A 22,781-nucleotide genomic window follows, 5' to 3' on the forward strand; every position below is an offset into this window, starting at 1 on the left:
AATAAAAACACTAGAGAGAGAGCTGACTTACTGTATATTGTTTATTGCATGTTTTATTATTACATATTTTCAGGGTTTTTGGTCTTGTTTGACACTTAAAACCACTACAAATCTGTGTGTGCTCTATTGTGGCCCTCTAGACCAGGAAAGCTTAGCTGTGGGTGACAGAAGGTGGTGCCACATCTAGTGTGTGCAAGGCATTCACAATGAGTGTGCCGGGTGTGTTCAGTTGCAGAGGTCAGTGCTGCAGCAGATAGCTGACACGTTGCGCATGTGCATCCAGTTCTGGCATAAGCCATATGTCATGCAGCTGCGGATGATATGCGTTGGGTACATGATCAGCACGATGCCGCACGTGTCCATGTAGGACGGGCACGTCTGCGTAGAGGGCACACAGGAGGTTCCCTCACTCGTACAGAAGTTACACTTCAGAGCTTCACCTGAAACAGGCCACAGCACAGAGGCAGAGACGCATGGCAGTGAGGAAGAGGGTGTGTGTTTAGACAATCACAGTTGAATTGTGTGGTCATTATGTGTCTGTGTGTGTGTGTGTAATAACTGCATAAAATGTATGATTACTGAGCAGACATACCAAAGCTCACAGAGAGCACCAGAAGAGCGCAAATGAAGACCAGACGCATGATTACCAGGAGTTGCTTCAGTCTACAAACACACACACAGGGAAGAAGAGGCGGGTTAGTTTGCAACAGTTAAGGGCATGCAAAATGTTACTATTCTGGAATTCATGAATCTTAGAATGAATTTTGTCTTATGCAAATTACTACATGCCGTTAAAGGTATACCAGAGCCCGTCTTATTAGACATTCTCTGGGTATACTATGCAGTTTCAGGTATTTTTAGCGACTGTAGAGCTCCCTCTAGAGTCGAGATATATTTATATTTTACTCTGCCATTGTAAATAGCTTAATTTTTGTGGCTTGTTCCCCCTATTCACAATGAAAATGCTTTTGTAGGGGAGGCAAAGGATTAACAACAGGCAAAAACTATCTACAAAGAGCTATCTACTGACAAGGTAATGTTTCACAATTCTCCCAAGATGTCTTCAGGCCGATTCTTAAAGTTGTATGGCATTTTTTTTAACTACATAATCTGCCACGCCCCCTTTTTTTGATCATAAAAAAATAACTAGATACTGGGTACTGTATAAACCCATCATGTATGGTATCAAATGAAAGCTTTTCTGAAACAGAAATCAACGATGTGAATACAAAATGTTAAAAATGATTTCAAGTCTACATATCTGTTAAGTCTGGTAAGGTCACACCGCTGAAATAGAAGGCTGAGCAACAAATTATCTCAACCCTCAACAATTGATCAAATAGACAATGTTACAAGGAACAAAGTCACAGATTCTGAAAGCAACTACAGTATATACAGAAACATGTTGCCAGGCTGGCCTTGTACACATCACAAACATCAAATGTCCCAAATGTCTCCAAAAAACTTTCATTCAATCAGACATTTCTCCCTTGCTGTCATCAGTATCCTCCACTGAAAGTGTAGCCATCTTCAAATTTTTATTTGCAATGGCAGTAGGTGGTGCATGGTACAGTAGCCCATCTGACTGACAGCTGCCAGAGGCCCTGGAGCATGCTGGCACTGCCTTGCATCAACAAGCAACAAGCCTTAGAACTGTTTTGGGTGCAATGTCAGTGTTGCCATGAACAGGCACAGGAATTCCATCCTCTATTTTCCAACCAAACAGGGATACATCATCAGTACACACGGGAGGTGTATTTTTTGTCAGCAGCTCTCCACAGAAGGACTTGAGGCTGAGCACATTTGATGTGTTCCGCTGTACATTATCTTGTTGGAGGAAGACTCTTTAGTTTAGGAGGATCTCTTTTTCTTGGTGAATAGCATGTGTCTCAAGTTACTGAGGCTTTCAACAGTCTTTCATAGTAGAGGCAAGAAAGGAAATCCATTCCTGCCTTCATCCACTCATGGTCATCAGCTTCTACATCTGTAAAATCTTTCAAATCAAGATTCCTCTTGAGCATCAAATTGATTGCTGAGGTTTTCCCTTTGCCATATGATATGACACACTGACACAACCAGACAATGCATGAACAGCCAACAAATCATAACAGGTATCTCCTAATTTTGTAGCCGTAGCATTAATGTCAATTACTTTGTTGTTATATTTACGCATGGAGACTTAGGCTTGTAAAGCCAAATTTAAAAACACAAGGACACAAATATCAGAATCATCAGCCAAAATTGGAAAGTGCTTCTTCTGAGGCAACAACTCCAAAAGATAACTCATTATTTTGACATCAGCCTCTTCATGATTGTATGCACTGTTGTCTCCAATTAACCACACATATGGATTGGTTTTGTTTGCATCACACAAATACTGGGTCAGTGCAGCTTTGTTTTTCTCCCTTTTCATAATGACATCTCTGGATGGCAGTGTCATGTTGGAACCCAAAAGATACTGTCTTGGTGTTGTGCCCTTAGCCCGTCTCTGACGTTCATGTGATTTCACAGAGTGAGAGAGATCATACCGATCAAATACAGTGTAGGTGTCATGGGTTCCGTCAAATGACTTCAAGAAGTTATCGGCAAAAGTCTTCAGTGTTGTGTTTTTGGGCCACAGGTTTACAATTTAAAGATCTATTGGATGCAGTGGAGTTGTAGATGTAGGCACTGCTAGCTTTTCTACAAGTACAGCTTTGCTTCTTTTCTCATATCTCTATATTCATCAAACAATGCAGAGGGTACTACCCTGGAAATGCCAGAGTTCTCCCGAAAGCACAATTGAATTGTCTCTGCAAGACACTTTGGCAATGAGTAAGGATGCACGTTACTTTTACCCCTTGCATCGCGAGGAACCAATCACATCGGTGTATCTGATAAGGCGGGCCATGAGGCGAGCTAAACAGATGACGACAGCACTGCAAGGAATCAGTCCGTAAACATTGGTCGTAGTGTTATCCAATTCCGTCGAAGTCCGGAATCAGTCAGCAAACATTGGTTGTAGTGTGATCCAATTGCGTGCAGTGAGATTTTCAAATGCATGCTTGGTGCCGCCCCTTGAGTTGGGCCATTTTCATTATTCATGGCCAGACCCTTAATCTTTCTAGATTACCAGGGCCTGGATTTTCCAGGCTAAGAGGGTACTGGAGTGATCGCATATTCAAAAACCTTAGATAAATGGATATCTCTGCTTTGAGATTTGACAAGCAAGCGTGCATATAGTTTCTCCATATCATAGACACTGGCATCCCCAACTTTGACCCTTTTCTTCAGTGTTTCCATTGTGACCAACTCCTTAATTAGAGCATGAAAGCCATCGGGTAAGGAATCACTGAATTTGGACGCCATTGAACGTCCAATGGCAAGGGCATTGTCCACATTTACTTCTTCAGGAGCAGTTCTACCATTGATGATGTTACATAGCCGCCCTTTTGAGTAGTCTGTCACAGGATTCATATACAGCTTCAATTCTTCTCTGATCTTATTCCTATCTTCAGTATCTAGTCCTCTTCTTCTTTCTGATTTCTCTTTGTGAGTGCTTGTCCTGGAATAATCTTCTCTTGGCTCCATAATTAATTTAATTTAATACCAAACATGTCATGATTTGGAGGTATAAGCTATTACGCGGCAAAAAGGAACATAATCTGACCTTAAAGGAATTATCCGGAGTAAAATGCACTTTAGATCGATTTATGGATGATTGGGGGTACATACGTTGAGTTGACATCAAAATCATGTCCAGAATGAATTTAATCAAGCCAGTACCTTTCCGGAAAGGTTGCCATCTTTGCTGTAGGAGTCTTATTGCTGAGTGTGTTGTAACACGCTCTGGAAATTCAAAATTTCGTCGCCGTTTAAAAAAAAAAAAAAAAAACATAGTCTAGTATTTCTTTCGAAATTGAAATGAAGTTGTATGGACTGGACTATGTTTTTTTATTTTTTTTAAACGGCGACGAAATTGTGAATTTCCAGAGCGTGTTACAACACACTCAGCAATAAGACTCCTACAGCAAAGATGGCAACCTTTCCGGAAAGGTACTGGCTTGATTAGATTCATTCTGGACTCTCTATTCGACCACTTAAAGACCTCGGGATACTTCGGTTTGGCTTTACGGACCCTCTACTCACTACCACGTAAGTGTTATGTTGTTTGGAACTGTAGAAGAGGTATAAAAATAGCGCTTTGTAGCGGCGCAATTGAAATGCCCCGCTGACTTCCAGGCTACGAGTTGTGACTGAAAACGGTACCATCAAACTTTCTTAAAACACATCCGAATGACATGATTTTGATGTCAACTCAACGTATGTACCCCCAATCATCCATAAATCGATCTAAAGTGCATTTTACTCCGGATAATTCCTTTAAAGGTCACTTTGCAAAAGGTATTTTGTTCTCTGGAGGGACCTAAACTATTTTTTTCACCTTTTTTATGGTCAAAGCTGATTTCTGTATAAGAGCTTTAATTTGATACCATACATGATGGATTCATATTAGGGATGTGACGAGATTTCGTGGGCCACGATATCTCACGAGATCTCGCGATACAAACATATCACGATATTTCAACGAAAAAACAGATGAGATCTTGTGCCACGAGATGCCGATATACGGCTCTGGTCCTCGATATCTCTCGTCAAGGTAAAGATCTGTCTTGTGCATTCAAGTGGAGAACTGTCCAGCTGTAACCAGCATGACTGACGAGTCTGACTAAATTAGCATGCAAAATAAAAATGCATTCGTTCTATTGTATGTCACACTTATGCTCACATTCCAAAGTTCTACCTGTCTATAGCGAAGTTATCAAGAAATTGATCTGGCTATATATTTTACTGTCTATGATTCCAGCCACCAGTTAGGCTTACTCCGAGTGAGCGTTTTTTTTCCTGGCGGTGAAGTTGTAACATAGTCACCCTACAGCGCTCAAGTCTCCATCTCTCCCAAGTCGATGCCCTCGTTTTTTCTTATCGTGAACCAAAAACCTGGCAGAGTGGAAGTGAGTAGGACTAAGACAGCGATGAGTAATGCAGGTACACTGTAGGCTAATGTTTACTGATGGCCACGCTGTTTTAATTGTTGTAAGTTGCCACTGCGGTTTATGGTGATTCCAGTTTAATTCTTTAGCTAAAGACACAATGAAAAATGTGTGCTGAACTCGTGTTCACGTTGGCAATGGTTGTTCACTTCCATTGTCAATGCAACCTAGCTGCCAGCTGACACCCGTGCTTTAGGCTGCGGTAGGCTTTTTTGCTGTTTTTATATTAACCAATGTGGATAGAATAACCTATACATTTTCATATTGTTATGTTCTTTATGTATTACAAAAATACAGTTTTAAGTTTTCATCAGAACTCCAATCTCTGCGTCAGCTATAACTTAATAAACTAATAAATTCACGACAAGTCTAGTAGTCATCGGCTATTATGAACAAATAGGCTATTATGAACAACTAGTCGACTACTGAAAATCACTAGTCGTGAAAGCCCTAGTTCGTTTACCATCAAATTGGCTTCGTAAAGGTTATATTAAGATGAAAATCATAGTGTACCTTTAAGCAATTACCAAAATCACCAAAACATAGAATTACAGAAATCCCCAAAACACAGAGCTCTTATACATATGTAAAAAAATATGTAAAAAACAAACAAACAAAAAACAGCCATTAAAACATTGTTTGATGGAAGCCAGTAAGCAAAAAATGCTAAAATCTCCCAGACACAGAATCACCAAAGCACTGAGCTTTATTAGGTAGGCTATACTCACAGCACGTCACAGAAATCTCAGCTTGGTGCAGCAGGCTGCCTTTTGAAATGACTTCTACATAGACTGCCAGTCGTAGGCTATAGGCTGTCACCTCAGTCATTCATGTGACTGCCTATTGATTGCAGCCTCTCAGAACTCTGCTCTTCTCCATGTCTGCTTGTGATATCCTGGAAAGCCCAACCTGTTCCTCTTTCTGGATCTTCCACTGAGGTCAGCAGGAACAGCTTTTTTTAGGATTACTTGTGAATTTACAACGAGACATTTAATCTTCACATCATTGTGTCACTTGTGCACATCAAAAAAGCAGTTTCTCATTTCTTTGAACAAGTTGCAAATGCTTTGGTACATCCATGCAAATGATTATGTACAATTCTCTGCGGTTTCCTACATTATCAATTGCTTATGTCTTGTTGATCAAAATGTATTATAATTGGTCTCTGTTGAATAGTCTCACCCCCCACAACATTTAGCCATTAGTTCATAGCATAAGTCTTTACATGCAAAATGGTTGAACAAGTTGTCATAATATGTCAAGCAAGATGATATTCGTTGTAATGTGGATGAAAATTTGTGGCCCAACAGGAACATCAGGAGGTCTAGGAAGACTGCACTGTAATTCCTACAGCACTGCATGTACAGTTTCCATAAGGAGATTGTCCTATGTTCATATTTCTACTTTAGTTTTCTGTTTTTTTTGTCCTCTGTGCTATGCAGTGCTGTCTTTTCCTTTCTGTATCACAATGACATGGTCTGTCAACAAATGACAGTACAAACAGTAAAAGCGTAAATGTGAATCTTGTCCAGTCTCTTGCAATCAAACTCCCATATACACAAGGTGTAACCTACAATTTACAATACAGTTTTTATCAATCGCTTTGGTGCTTTTCTCACATCACTATTAACATTTGCACAGCAGTTAGTGCATTTCTCAAAACAATTAGTGCAAACTGCAAAACCTAGTGGATAACCTGCAAAAGCATGTCACTTGCTCAAAATGGATAGTCCATTCCTCAAAAGCAAGTATTTATGTCAATGAAACTGCCAGTGTCATCAAAATCTTGAAAAAGTCTTGACACCATTGTTTATGAACAAGATAGTCAAATGGCTTTGTCATGTTTTCATTATGACAGTTTGCTCTCAGTGTTTTCCCATGCAAAAAAGGTCAGAACTCGGTGACACTACCTGAAAATGCTCAAGACAGCACTATACAGTACTTGTACAGCCATTTGAAAACTACAGTAAAGTTACAAATTGCTGTAGTTAGGAGAGTACAAGACACTGAATATGTATGTTTCACATGTTTACTGTATATGCTCTTTGCAATTCTACAGCATTGTGACAGAATTGTAACTAGTTCACCAATTTTGTATGTAATGACTCAAGCAATGAAATGAAGACTATTAGTTTTATTGGGAACGACTATTCAGCATCCATAAGTATAGTTTATTTTGACTGACATGACAAAGCAACTGATACATGTTCAAAAGCATTTGCAATTTGTTCAGAGGAAGGAGAAATTGCTACTATGATGTGCACAAATGACTAAATGTTGTGGAGATTGAATTAATAGTTATGAGAATTTTCATTCTGATCTGAGAAAAGCACCAAAGCGACTGAGAAAAACTGTAATTGTCATCAAAACTTTAGCCATAGTTTACATCAGAACATCCCTCGACACTGTTATATTGTCAACATGACTAAGCAATTTGACTGTCTTATCCGTACTCAATGACACAAGGACTTGTCATTCTGTTGACACAGATATTTCATTTTGAGAGATAAACTAAGGATTTTGAGCAAAAAAGTGGCTTTTTCAGGTAATCCATGGTGTTTTGCTATTTGTACGAATTGTTTCGAGAAATGCACTTACTGTTTTGCAAATGTCGAGGATGATTCGAGAAATGTACCAAAGTGACTGAGAAAAACTGTACTATGTTTACATTTTGTCCATATTTAATGCTGGTCTCTAAACTTTATCCTTGCACTGTTGGACTTATTTACACTACCACCATGACACACACTTCATAGAGTACCTTACCACTGCATACTGAATCACAGGGTTAGTCCCTGCCCTGCCATGTCACTGCACGCGACTCATGCTTATGCATCCCTTAGCATATTCATTTGGATCTTTAATTTAATATCTTTACATATTAGTAATGTGGATTTGTTATTTTATCATCTTGTTTATGTTGTAGTGTATGTTGTGTGTGATGTCCTACTGTAAGCTACTGGGACCTTGAATTTCCCCTTGTGGATCAATAAAATCTATTTATCTATCTAGTTTCATCCCGAGCTGCACGTTATTATGACCGCATTCTTTTTTGGTTACACTTTACTTGACAGTATCGTCATAAGAGTGACATGACACGGTCACGAAGGTGTCATAAACAAGTCATTAACTTTATGACATAATGCTTCTGTTATTAAGTGACATTCAGTTTTTGTCATAATTTAGGGTTAGGGTTAGAGTTAGGATTAGGGTTTGGGTTCATGTGTCATGACAGTGTCATGTGTTCATGACAGTGTCATGTCACTCTTATGTCAATACTGTCAAGTAAAGTGTTACCTATTTTTTTTTCCAAAAATGTAGCCAGTTGCCTGCATTCAAAAAACAGAATATGCGATTATAGCCTATTTCACAACTTTGCAAAGTAGCCTACGGTCACTGGCAAAGACTAGCAAGCAAGCCGCAGACAGACCAGGGGATTCACTTCCCTGTTAGGCAGGCCAAGGCCAGGCCAGCAAATATGTTATCAAACCATGGAACAAACACAAGTTTAGCCTATACCTGACTGCAGTTCCCACTGTTCATTATCATGAAGTTTCTTCCATTTTTCACGGCCTGAATGGTATTTCGGTTTTATATTCATCTTCTTAGTGTATGAAACACTGTCGCTATAACTGTATACCTGTCTGTCACTAGCATGATGTAACCTGCGTTGTGTTGAACCTGCGTGATTCAGCCCTGCACACGCCCGGACTCGAACCCGCGAACAGCAGCATCTCAGATCGGGAGGAGAGCGTGCTGAGAGTTGAGCTAAAACCCCAGGCTCCTAGCTCGCATGCCAGCAGCACTCTTCAAGCGTTGGGGAGTGAGGTTTACCAACGTTCCACACGCACAGCTAAGCTAGCTGGCTTCCGTTACATTGACTCAAGGGGAGACCTTATGGGGGCCTTTATTAACTTGCGGGGCCCTACGCAACTTGCGTAGTGTGCGTATAGGGAGAACCGGCTCTGATCTATTGCCCATGCCACAGCGAAACATGAAAATTAATAATTAGGCTATTTTGCATTTTGCATTAGTTGTAGGCTATCTAAACCAACTAAAGCTTGACTGAAAATTGTAAAACCATTTACTTGTTTTAAAAATGTATGGGAAGAGTGAAATCACAGATTAGTTTTGACGGGTCCTCGCATGTTTCTGCTGAAAAACTGCTAGTTTCATCCCGAGCTGCACGTTATTATAAACGCATTTAATGATGCGGTTATTTTTTCAAAATTGTAGCCAGTTGCCCGCATTCAATAAATTGGAATAAGCGATTATAGCCTATTTCACAACTTTGCGAAGTAGCCTACTGTGACTGGGAAAGACTAGCAAGCAAGCCGCAGACAGACCAGGGGATTCACTTCCCTGTTAGGCAGGCCAAGGCTGCTAGGCCAGCAAATATGTTGACATCAAACCATGGGACAAACACAAGTTTACCCGACTGCTGTTTCTGCTGTTTATTCTCGTGAAATTTCTTCTGTTTTTAATGCCCTGAATGGTAATGACATTTCATATTCATCTTCTTAATGTATGAGACACTGTCGCTATAACTGTAGCCTATACTTGTCTGTCACTAGCTTGACTCAAGGGGAGACAGGGGAGGGAGCCTTCATTAACTCGTGGGGCCCTACGCAACTTTAGTGTGCGTATAGGGAGATACCGGCCCTGAGTCAGTGGGAGGCCTACCAGAAGTGATGGATTTGCTGCCGAAGTCGCTGACGGTCTTTAGTCCTTGCTATAAGTGTCGGGGGCCATTCAGTTGGAAGTGATCTCCATTCGATCTCTGTATCGCAGTTTGGCAGCCTTCATTTCTCGACGGAGAGCATAGTACGCCACTTAACAGGCTAGTCACTAATATCCCCTGACTTGAGCCTCGCGTTATAAGCAGCCGTGCATGTACTCACTGCTGTCCGGATCGATTTGATTTCTGTTAGGAAAAGGTCTCTATGGTGACAGTATGTGCTGCTTCCTCAGTCAGCATACTTATTGTAACAGGTGGTAGCACCCGTATAGTAGGGGAAGGCTATTAAATACTAATGTCTCCAGACTGCAGGGAAATACAGGATCATATCCTGACCCCACTGCACAATTGAACTTGGCCCTAAACTATACTGTGAGGTAGGCAGTAAAGCCTATTTTATGCTTCTGCGTCGACCCCCGCAGACCCCTCTGAGTCACCGCGAACCCCTCTCCGACCCCTCCGCCATAGCTCGACGTGCACCTCCAAAAAATGGACTGTGAATTGTCAACTCGTCCTGTGTGTTGATAGTCAGTGTTTCAAGCAGCCTAACAGACCTGCCAACCTGTACGCATGTTGCGTAGCAACCACGCATTTTCACATCAAAATACGCCGCTACGATTTTTTACTTAAAACTACGCAAAACGAGCAGACATCCAACTTCTCCGGAAAGCTCCTTGAGCATGTGAATCTCCCACTAATATATTTCATGCGAGGATGAGATACAGAGAGAAAGTGACAAGTGAGAATGACAGGCAAAGCAGTGGCCTCTCTTTATGTTATTTTTTCTTCAGCCAACGGTGGGTTAAATGAAAGACTTGATGAGGTAAGTTTAACAAGTGTTCACTCGCAAATTCACGTTCCCCTAGCTGCCGTTTTGCTGTGAAACTAAAAATGTTCCACTGAGTGCAATTGTAAATTCACCTAGGCCTAATAGTTTGACTAGGTCTTGGAAAGTTATTACTTGTTAACAAGTTATTTCAGTTAGCATATTTTCAATGTGTCGCTGATGGTTAAAGCGACACCAAAGAGTTTTTTGTGCCTTAAAATAATGTTTCCAAAATTGTTTCCGTGGTTCATCAACTCGTAACAGGGTGAACAGCACTTCTGCATTCGCTTCGTGGTAGTGTTAATTTTGTCACCTATTTTTAATTTAGTCTTGTGACGAAATGTCCTTTTTAGTCTTTGTCATATTTAGTCATTCAAATATCATTTTTGTTAGTCAAGTTTTAGTCGACTAAAAGTCACGTCATTTTAGTCACGTCATTTTAGTCAAAAGAAAACTAAAGGTATCTTAGTCTTAGTCAGTTTTAGTTTCAGTTCAACACATTTTAGTCTTTTTTTATAACAAATTATTTCTGATTACCATTTTAGTCAAATAGTGTTTCACACATCTCAATTTTCCAACAATATTGTGTGTCCACAGGGCTACTCGTCTGTTATAATTACTCATTCTGATTTTTTGTCAGTCAGTATGTTTTACATGCACAGGTAAGTCGAGCTACAGTTATAGCTCGGCTGGGATTTGACCATAGACAGTAAAAGATTTGACTGGACCACTGTCATATTCGTAGACCAGTGTTTCTCAAAGTGTGGTCCGGGGATCACTGGTGGTCTGCAAGCTATCCCAAGTGGTCCGCGAGCAGACGTGGTAAAATATAATATAGATGCGTTGTTTGCAATATAACTTGTATGTAAATCCAAATACAGTTCTGCAACACTGTCTATGTAAGATATGCCAGTTTAAATCATACAGTAGGAATCCTCTGACACAATAAGCAAAGTGCAAAGACAATAAGCAAGGTGGTTCAGTGAGTAGGCCTATTGTGTAGACTAATTATAGGCTACTATTGAAGTAGGTCTAATCTTTTTTTTTTTTTTAACTAGGGTTAGTTAAGTGGTCCTGAAACTGAAAAAGTTTGAGAAACACTGTCGTAGGCCAAACTATTAATGTTTTACTCCGCCTCGCTAGATGGCGATATGCGCCCAAACACAACAGATTCCCCAAACAGACTCTCCATCTTAGCCATAGCTAACTTGCTAGCAAACTTTCCATATTAGCTTACTTGCTAGCAAACTTTGCATCATCAGTCTAACTAGATGAATAGTTGACATTACATGCTGAACATTTTCGTATGGACATTCTGGGGGATGTTAATTTGAATGAGAGAAGCTTCAACTTCTGGGTATGTAGCATTGTGACATAAAGCTTAGGTAGTTAGCTTGCTAACTGGCAGAAATCTCCAGTGTTCTTGTTCCATGTAGTTTCGTGTTGCAGCCACAGGGTTGCAGCAGCAGCAGCACGTAGACTAGCCTACAGGAAAGCTGTTGCGTATGAACTCATTCGGAATATTTTGAAAACATAACAGCTAGATATTCTGTCTTCTCATTTTGTAGACGAACATGAAGGGAGATTTTCTCTTAGTTTTTATTTCATGCAAAACATTTTAGTCTCGTCTTTTTTCGTCAACAATAATGCATCTTAAGATAGTCTTAGTCAGTGTTTCAGGACATTACTGCAGTCTCGTCATCGTCTCGTCTTAGTCATGAAAAAAAAAGGTCGTTGACGAACATATTTCCTGTCATCTCGTCTGACGAAATTAACACTACTTCGCGGCCCTCTATCGGTTGTAACCGCACTATATAAGTTTGCCAGATCAGGTAGCGGGTTTGTAGTTCGATGGAATGAGACATAAGAAACTACAAATTTGACTTGCATGATGTCACAATACATCGTACTTTCATAAAATCACGCAACATCCCAGTAAACAAAATAAAGTCCTGGCGACGTCCCCTAAAGGTCCCCTGGCAAACGTCACCTCCTCGACATTGTGTAGGGTTCCCTTTACGTCCCGTGGACCTCTGTTCAGGAGGTCTAAAAGACGTCCACGAGACTTTGAGAGGACGTCCTGTAATGGTCACCGCGACGTTATGCGCGCAACGTTTATATTTCCGCGATGGTAAAAAAAAACATGAAGCGCGATTTGGTATGGTATTACATCCTGTAAGTCTCAGCGTTGCTAGGAGAGAGGTAGACGGAACATGAACACACATTATTGACTTGTTCTACAACTACACAATCATCTTCACTCACCTCATATTTTCACGCATGTATGAAATCACGTCCTCCGAATGCATTACACTAATGATGAGTAGACATGGACATTTATACTGGGCTAGGATGTGCTGCTTTCACATCTAAGGTGTCATTTTCTTAATAAACTAATACGACGTTTTAATGGGCATATCCCGTAGCATATTGTTCAAAACATCATCAGAGTAGGCCTAGGCTAGCCTAAGATAAATTGTTCAAACCATATTGTTTCAAAATATTAAAAACTAATAATAGCCAAAAATACTAAATGAATCGCAATGCATGCTGGGAAGCAAAACTCAACATGAAATAAAGTACATGAAACATTTAGAATGCATTGACGTTATATCCACTCGTTTTCTTGGACCTGTGATCAAACAGGAACAGCCTATAAATGTAAGCCTATCTTCCTGGAACATTGCAGATAAATAAAAATGTATTGTTTTCTCTAGGCTATGAATGTAACATCGGGGACAGCTATGCGTGACACTTTTAAACGCGAGCATGCGTCAATTAAATTACAATGACATTTAAACAAGTCATGAAGAAGCGGTATCCTTAATTCTTCTGCAATGTAGAGCTAGATCGTTTTGCTTTACAAATTAAAGGAGAATTCCGGTGTGATATTGACCTAAAGTGTGTTGAAACATGATACTGAGTGTGAACGTATGTCTCATAGCCCATCTCGGCTTGTCCCCTGCACTCCAAAATCTGGCGCTAGTTAGCCGATGCTACCAACAGCTTTTTCAATGGTGGTGCTTCGGCATCGGGCTAGCCATGCAAATAAATCACTGTTTTACACCATTTACGAGGCTCAATGTATCTCCACACTTCATTGGTAGACTACCGAAGGCCCTGACATTTAAAACGAGACATTGAGAACTTTTAAAAAGCACTGGTAGTTTACTTACAAGATGATTTATACAGACAGTATCTTCACAAAGTTTAGCGTTTGCAGCCATCTTGAATTTAGTCACGATAAGTCGAGCGACGAGTAAGAATGAACAGGTATGATAAGGGATCAGATTCCAAAAATAATTCCGTGGAAATGCATGGATTGCAGTTGCTGCTACTGGAAACAACCGGAATCCATGCATTTCCAGGGAATTATTTTCGGTATCATGTTTCAACACACTTTAGGTCAATATCACACCGGAATTCTCTTTTAAGGGCTTCAGGATTTTAACAGTCACTGCTTACTTGAAGGGGGTGTGGCCTAGTGTGTGTGCTTGAATACGCCAACACCAAGCTATTTCCCTTTACCCAATTCACAGCAGTACTAAGGAAAAGTTGCCCCTACTCTGGAGCCATAGCCATATTTGATCCCAAAGTTATTTGGATGCACTCCAGAAATGCAACCTTCTTGTGTCAAACACACAAGTAATAAAGCTTTATACACAGAGAGAGAGAGATAGAGAAAGTCTTACAGAGTGTGAGAGAGAGAGAGAGGGAGAGATGACTTTAGCGTATGCGTCCATTTCAGGGGGGCAGGTCTCCACACAGTCATTGGCATCAAGTGAGCTGTGGACGCAGCTGGTGCACTGCAAGGTGTCAGGAATTTAGTTGGGTGGTTGACCTTGGACAGACATGCAGAGAAGCAATGAGTTCTGATAAGTTGTCTTTACTTTCAAAAACACAGGATACAAAAAAATTCAGTTCTTCAGTTCAGTAAAAGTTCCCAGAGTCCCAAAAACAAGTCCAATGACAACTAAAGTCTTCAGTCAAAAATCAAAGTTCCAACAAAAAGTATTTCAGCACAAAAACAGGCTTTTCAAATTCTCCAAAATGCAGGCAGTAGTCAAAATCAAAACAAGAGCTCAAGATTTAGCAGCACAGAAAAACAGGTACTCACACTGTGTCTCTCAGGAAAACTCAGCAAAGACAAAGAAAAAACCAGGATCTTAAATAGGCCGGTACATCAACACTAATTATCCAATCATCCAATCACAGAAGAATTTCCATTAACCAAGGAAAGGGGAGCGAGTAAACAAAAACATGCAAAGGCAGAATGGCGACATCTTGTGGGCAGGTGAGTACATGGCAAGCACAAAAATTCATAGGATTTCAGAAGCACACAGTGGCAGAATGGCGACATCTTGTGGACAGGTAAGTACAGGCATGAAAACTCCTCACCTTTCGGCGAAATTCGCCGTTTTGAATCCAAAATAGGGGACTTACGTGGTTCGCACAGATCCGATGAGAAAATATTGTTGGGGGGGGGGGGGTTGGGGTTACAACTGAGTTTACAAATCACGCGCAGACGCGAACGCATCTTGATGCGTTGTAAGACAAGAGACCAGCAACGATTATGTGAATGCAGCCCCTATGCATTTAGCCTATAAAACAGTGGAAGCTAAATTTTGCCGCGGATGCAACGCGAACAGAACGCTTGCGCTGGAATAGCCTCCCTGTCTGTGTGACTACAGATATATGCGTCTGAAATGTCAGCTGGAATGTGAGCCCGGCGAGGAAAGATGCTTATTGATGTCACAGGTGGGCTAGTTGAAACGTTCAACTTCTGTCAGAAAAAAACATTGAGATTGGTGTAGCAACGTAGCATAGGCTGTTGTTAAAGTTAGCGATATTGGACAGAAATATAGACATAACGAGTTCATTTGATGAAGAATACGTGTAGTTTGAGCCATCTAGATCGACAAATGGTGAAGCAAATAGGCATAGGCTACTTTATCAGTATACCAGGCTAATGTGAATAACTAAATAGTTGAATTAAATGCTCCTAAACTGGGCTGGTGCGTTTTGTCAAGTTCAGAGACAAAAACAGTGTTTGACATGGTAATGCCGTCTTTTAAGAAACGCTCAGTGGCCTGACACACTAGCACAATGCCACAATCTGTAAGTATCCTAGCTGCAGGTTAAAACATTTCAAACCAATTTTACAAATTAAAGCCTAGTCCAGTGTTTTTCAACCACTGTGCCGGGGCACACTAGTGTGCTGTGAGAGATCATCAGGTGTGCCGCAGAAAATTACCCAAATGTCACTCACTGGTCCAGAAAAGCAATTGTTGCATCAAATAATGTATAACCACATGCCCTCATTGATTGTATGATTGCACTATTTGTGGTATGCAGGCATTGTACAACGGGTGCCCCATATCCAGTATTCACAGAATCATCACATATCCAGTTCATAACAACAATTAAATTAGATATAGTCACCTACAAATGAAACAGAGGGCGCTTGTTTTATTGAGCAGGTCTTGCATAGAAGCCATAATAAGGCCATATCTGTGTATTATTTGAAATTTTAGGCTATGGTATGTTTATTTTTTCTTCACACAGGATGTTAGTGTGCCGTGGGACATTTTATGTGTCAAAAGTGTGCCGTGGCACAAAAAAGGTTGAAAAATACTGGCCTAGTCTACCCTACCCAAGTTTCTTTATTACCTGGTTTGGTCCAACAAATATTCAGACTTATTCTAATAGTCTACTATGAAGTGTCCATTAGGCCTATGAAATCTTCAGAAATGTCTGATAACTTCAGGCACAAAGAAAGAAAGAAAGAAAGAAAACTCATGTAGATTACTGAGGAGGAGAGGAGGGCCAGGCTGAAGCATGTTGCCAAACAGCGCAAGTGGGCCCCTTCACACTTAGGCCCAAGCCAAAAAGAAGAAATAATAAGTATTTTTTTGTAAAAATTAGTCATTTTGTAGTTTGTTTTCTTCATAAATCTCTGGTTTTAGGCAACTTCATACTCCATGGAAGCTATGCACTATTGACAACAATGTCACTCGCGCTTGTTTTGCTATGAAGCGGCCATTTCCCACTTCGCGCGCCCTTCTCACCTTTTTCACCCCTGACCCGTTTTCATGCCTGTAAGTACATGGCAGGCACAAAAGTCTGTAGGATTTCACAGCAAGGCCTCACCTGCAAGGAACACACACACACACACACACACACACAGGCAGAGTCCCCAGATTGAACTCTACCCGTAACTAGCCCTAGCTGATGTGCAATGGCAGGCCCTGTATTTCCCCACACAAGGTAGAGGACTCACCATTCGCAGTGCTCAGTCTGAGGGGCGGGATAAACGGTTGTATTTCAAATTCCCTCTGCAGGTAATAGGATAGCGCTACAACTCATGAGTCCCATGCGTTTTCCCACCAGCCGAGCTAGTTGGCTAGTTGTTCAAACTTTTGCCAACTTAAACAAAGCTTAACTCGTGTCACGCTGTTCGCCAGCAGTAGCATCCATCTTCTTTGTTTTCAAGTAGCAGGGAATTCACGCCGAACCGTCGCAACTCTGCCATCATTATGTTAAGCCCGCCTACCGACTCTATACACGATGTGATTGGCCTGAGCGAAGTTTAATTTTTCCAACTCGCAAGCCAACGGCGAGTTGCAAGACTACCCTGGCACCAAATTACATTTGCTGCCGCTAGGGTGCGTCTAGATTTCTAGGCTATAGAGTAACGGCTTCATAAAAGGGAAGCATGTATTGCAACACAGCACCACTCACTCCTTTTAAGTGATACAAAGAGGAAGAGAGGGAATGAAGGAGAGGAAGAGAAAGACATATACCCTGTATATACAAACATATGGGGTCAGCCATATAGCGAGGGGGCGCGTGAGTGTGGAAGTTATGGTTTGTGGGTACGGGTGTGGTGGTGGTGGGGGGTGTCGTCTCCAGTAGCAACACATGTTTACATGCATAAATAACACCCAAGCAGTGTGTCATTTTTGGGGAGGAGGAAACACATGTGGAGAACTCACCTTCATGTAGATGGGAGGCTGCCATGAGCGCTCGCTCACCCAGCGCCATAAACATCAGGACCCAGCCAGGCTGCCCACTGATGTCCAGCAGAGAGGGGCGGCCTGCCCTGCAGAGCAGGAATCACCTGGAGCTCCTGACTGGAGCAACCACAGACAACGTCAGGCCAGAGGAATGGACAGAAATGTGCAACGGAGACTCCAATAAAAACCCTCAGGACGTCAGCAGAGACGTTTTAAGGGAGGAGACAGATCACTTATGGTTAAATGAATGGGCATCTACAGGAGGAATACACAATGCTAAACATGGTCAGATTTGTAACTGGAAGTCCTGCCTTGTAAGATAAAGATGTTCAGACAACATCAAGTTAAAAGAATGGGTGCAGATATAAATAAAGCCTTCAGGCCTAGTGAGTGTTACTCAATCTTTGTAAGGCCATTAAGGTGTGTGTCTGTGTCTTTTGTTTCCTCTACTCACAGGGTGGGAAACCGATCATGTAGGCTAGTGTAACTCTCTGCTCTGGACATGCGGAGATGCTGCAATGGTGGCACTGCCACCTAGCTAGTCACAAAAGGAACAGCGACACCTGTCTTCGAATATAATGAATGTGCACGTCAGGCATAACTCAGAATATGTGTGTTTGTGTGAGAGTGAGAGAGAGAAAGAGAGAGAGAGAATGGGTGCATGTGTCTGAAGTGCCTGTCTCCTTGTGTGTGAGTGATTCTGATGTATACTTTGGTGTTGGTTACAAAGCGTTTGGCCTAGAGGACTAAGAAAATACAGCATGGTTCATCACTGACCTCTACTGGAGGAAAACAATCTCACAGTAGACAAGAAGGAGATAGCGCATCAAAAATATCAAACAATTCAATGGGCAGCTGTGTTGAGATTGGAACTAAGATATTTTCTGATGTTAATAACTTTCTTGTAGGTGACATTTGCAGAAATGTCACTTGTTTTTGGAAAGGATTTGCATGTCTCAGCAGAAGGTGCCATACGTGCTAGACCTACCCAAATGGGAGCTATTGTGTAAACTCTCGTAAATTCTTAGGTTGTACTTTTGAGGAAGTAGAAGCAGTACAGTGACTAGAGAATATTTTCCTGTTACGCAGAGATGACTCAAAACCCCTCTGGACCAAGGCTGTAATCATAATATCCAATATACTTTATACCCCCCATATTCAAAAATGCTCAAAATGCCCCCCCCCCCCCCCCCACCCCATAACAAGACATAAAATGTTATGTTACAGTAGTATCATTCACTGTTGTTCAAAATAATCACTTGTTACACAAACTGTAAAATGGATACGTAAATAACCATGCCATGCAGAGGTGAGATGATCTGTGAAGTTAAGTGAAGCAACCTGAGAATTGCTGGGAAAACATTGACTTACCTTGCACAACAACCCTCTTTTGAGCCATTGCTTACTGGATGTGGAAGTTGTAGAATACCATGGAATTACCAATTAAGGTGTACAGGTTGGTCATTATTCCTGAGAAATTATGCACTGCCTTCTCTCTCCGCCTTTTGTTTCCTGCAGCATTTGATCAGTGCTCTTTCTCTTTTTAAGTTGAACTACTACAAGCAGGGGTTAAAGTGGGCTGGAACGGTCCTGAACTGCGTTCTGGCACCTCAGATAAATTAATAAATAAATAGATTAATTCATACCAACGATATAGTGTGATGGTATTGTTAAAATATCCATTTAATATCCATAGATAAAAGTCTAACCTCTGAATTTCCCTAGGGGGGCTTGTTGTGCCCCAGTGCAGTTCTAGGTTTAGTTACGCCCCTGGTACGAATCAATATGGGAGCTGTTTTGACTGACAGAGGTGACCAAGATACTGTACTAGCAATTCTTGTCCAAAAAAGTATTGCTACACCACAATATTCAATATGTTGTCCAACGGTGAGTCATTTTTCCCCATTCCACGAACACTGGATTTGAGGGTTCCCCCACCTGTTAAATCCCACTTTGTGATCATGTACAACATTCAAACCAAACTATTGGCCATAGGTGTCCCTGTGCACAAACCTTCAGTTGGACAGGTGCAGGTGACTATTGGCCCTTTGACTAAGCACAACTCATACACTTTTTAGCTAGATAACTCCGTTTTTGCACAGGAGTGCTACTCCTCTTCTGCTGGGTTTTAAAAATGGTGCTTATTTGTGAGGTCTTGTTTTGTTGATGTCATCTCCCCACTAGAGTTGCATACACCCAGTAACAGAACAAAAATTGTCCTTCAGGAATGGTTCCTGTAGGGACACAGGCCAATGATCAAGACCCCGTAAAACTAGTTCCTGAGTTCCTGCTTTGGAAACAGACTTAAAGGAAAATTCCAGTATTTAGCACTTTGAGTCCCTTTTCTGGTTTGTTTAGGATGAACTAGAGTGGTGGACACCGAAATTTTGACGATCCTGTCTCGACTTTTCTGACTCGTTTTGAATCACCTTTGACTACTCAGAGTGGCTCCCAACACCAGATACAGAGCAAAGCTATTTCATAGCCATATTTGATCCCAAAGTTATTAGGGTGCACTCCAGAAATGCAACCATCTTGTGTTCAGCTTTTAATACACAGAGAGAGATAGAGAACGAGTGTCTTACACTGAGGAGGAGGAATGTCTGTGTGTGTGTGTGTGAGAGAGAGAGAGAAAGAGAAAGAGAGAGACTCACCGTGAGGAGGAGGGTAGGTGACTTTAGCGCATGCGTCCATCTCAGGGAGGCAGGTCTCCACGGTCTCCACACAGTCATTGGCATCAGGTGAGCTGTGGACGCAGCTGGTGCACTGCAAGGCCTCACCTGCAAGGAACACACACACATACACACACACACGCACGCACACACAGGCAGAGTCCCCAGATTGAACTCTACCCGTAACTAGCCCTAGCTGATGTGCAATGGCAGGCCCTGTATTTCCCCACACAAGGTAGAGTAACGGCTTCATAAAAGGGAAGCATGTATTACAACACAGGACCACTGACTCCTTTTAAGTCATACAAAGAGGAAGAGGGGGAATGAAGGAGAGGAAGAGAAAGAAAGGGAAGGAAAGAGTTAAGAGAAAGAGAAAGAGGTTATTAAGAGAGGAATAAAGGAAGAATAGTGGAGAGTGAATGACACAATAAATGAAGAAGAGATAAGGAGAGGAATACTAATGAATGCTGTTTAGGTTTTTTTCTTTCAATCAGATTTTGATACACTGCTTTACCGAATACTTTCCTCTACATTTACAAAAAGTGTGAATTAATTGTAGGCTGAAAATGAGAGACGGAAGCAGAGGGGAAGCGAAAGACAGAAGGATGCAGTCTAAGTGTGAATCCACAGCAGGTGAGAAAGAGTGGTAGACTTACCATAAGTGAAGGCCACCAGTAGGACAAGGGCAAAAGCAAAGACTTTCATCTTCTCTCAATCTTCAGACTTTTACGTCTAGTAAGAGACAGAGAGGGAGAGAAAAGGAGATAAGAGTTAAAAACAGACTTCCAACTGCAGTGTAGCTACTCTGTCCATCCTCTTGGTCAGCGTCCACCTCACCTCCTGTTGGGTTGCAGGTCCTGCGTGCTGCCTCTGTCCACTCTCCTCCTTTTAAACCCCTCTCTTATCGGATCTATCAGCATCCACACCGAGAGGCAGGCGGCCCTGCAGGACGATAGCCAGGCCGCCTGATGGACCTTACACACCGTTTCTCACACTGATACCACAAAATCAGAACTTTTCACACAGCCCTCAACAATTTTTTGCTTTTTTCAGGGAGCCATGCTTGTTGTTTGTTGCGGAGCCTGCTCAGTAATATACTGTACTGTACGCTGGCATTATCAATCACTGTATTTGAAATAGGAAAAGTGTAGTGTAGTCGTGTATAATAATCTCTGTTTTGTAATGCCTCAACAAAAAACATCCTTGCCCTCTATAATGTCCCTATAGTAGCCTAGTTTATTACATCTATAGAATGTCCCAAAATACTACAACCCCAAAACACAAAAATTTGGGACGTTGTGTAAAATGTGAATAAAAACAGAATGTATTAATCTGCAAGGACACAGACAACATATCAAATGTTGAAAATGACAAATTTGACTATTTCATGGAAAATATATGTTAATTCTGAATTTGATGAATTAAGAAAGTCCGCTACACCAATGGCTCCCAATAAATTTGATTTAATGTGACGTATTGGGAATTAGTCCTTCATCCGACATGAATTCTGAATTTGATACCAGCAACATGTTTCAAAAAAAGTTGGGACGGGGGTTACAAAATGCTGGAAAAGTTGTGTAATAATAAAGAAAACAAAAGGATGTATGTTTCACAACTAATTAGGGTAACTGGCAACATGATTGGGTATGAAAAAGAGCATCCCAGAGAGACGGGTCTCTTAAAAGTAAAGATGTACAGTAGGGATATTCATGTAAACCTGTGTGCACCAATGAGTCATTTTAATGCTTCTTAACATGAAATTGTGAGGTATTTGGGGAGTTCATCATCTACAGGACATAATATTATTAAAACATTCAGAGAATCTAGAGAAATCGTTGCAAACAAGGGAAAGAGCTAAAAAACAAATTGGATGGCCGTGGTCTTTTGGACCTCAGATGGCACTGCATCAACACCAGACCTGTCATTGTATGGGCTAAGGAAAACTGCTCTAGCTGTTGGTTGCAGCAACTACGGCCAGGTAGCACCATTTTATTTTTATTTTTCCTATTGACAGTACTCAGTGACCTCGTGAAACAGAGATCTACTGTGTGTAAAAAAATGGCCAGTTTTCTTTTTCCCAAAATGCAGAGCCAGCGAAATGTTCATTGGCTTGAGTGATGAGAAAAGGCCAGCTGGTGTCTGGTCAGGGGCAGATGTGTGTCTTTATGAGGACAGAGGTGCCACTTCAACTCTGACCCAATGCTGAGGACACAACGTGTTCCTGGAGCCTGCTGCCCGGGTGGCATGGAGAGGCTGAAAAGGTTTTGATAAAAAAAATGAAGATTCACAGCAGCATTTCCAAAAGTTAAGACTTTGTGTACAATGTAAATAAAAAAGGATGAAAAAGTTGCGACAGGGGCAACAGACAGCTGTTAAAGTTGTGTAATGAAAGAAAACACAAGGAGGAACATTTCACAACTAATTATAACTAACTGGCATCATGATTTTTTTGGCATAAAAAGAGCATCCCAAAGAGGCAGAATCTCTAAAGATGCA

The 22,781-nt window shown here is 41.3% G+C and overlaps 1 protein-coding gene across 1 annotated transcript; it reads right to left on the reverse strand.

Moving 5' to 3' along the window:
* Positions 1-23: 23 nt before the first annotated feature.
* Positions 24-5,887, reverse strand: LOC143142630 (uncharacterized). The gene is made up of 3 exons (XM_076303655.1): positions 5,762-5,887; positions 593-663; positions 24-440 (listed from the first exon to the last, which is right to left on the reverse strand). The coding sequence occupies exons 2-3, from the start codon at positions 639-641 to the stop codon at positions 226-228; spliced, it is 264 nt and encodes an 87-aa protein (XP_076159770.1). The 5' UTR covers positions 642-663; positions 5,762-5,887; the 3' UTR covers positions 24-225.
* Positions 5,888-22,781: the final 16,894 nt, after the last annotated feature.

The sequence above is a fragment of the Alosa pseudoharengus genome, unplaced genomic scaffold (assembly GCF_046254945.1).
Source record: "Alosa pseudoharengus isolate Yale_2024_CS ecotype anadromous, Long Island Sound unplaced genomic scaffold, YU_APseudo_1.1 YU_APseudo_1.1_scf_24, whole genome shotgun sequence".
In the NCBI taxonomy this organism is placed as follows: domain Eukaryota; kingdom Metazoa; phylum Chordata; class Actinopteri; order Clupeiformes; family Clupeidae; genus Alosa; species Alosa pseudoharengus.

What these genes read in the sequence shown, in the direction of transcription:
- LOC143142630 (XM_076303655.1), bottom strand. Translation starts at nt 641, where the DNA reads ATGCGTCTGGTCTTCATTTGCGCTCTTCTGGTGCTCTCTGTGAGCTTT. An exon ending in GGTGCTCTCTGTGAGCTTTG is followed by an intron (nt 441 to 592) that starts GTATGTCTGCTC and finishes GGCCTGTTTCAG; the next exon opens with GTGAAGCTCTGAAGTGTAAC.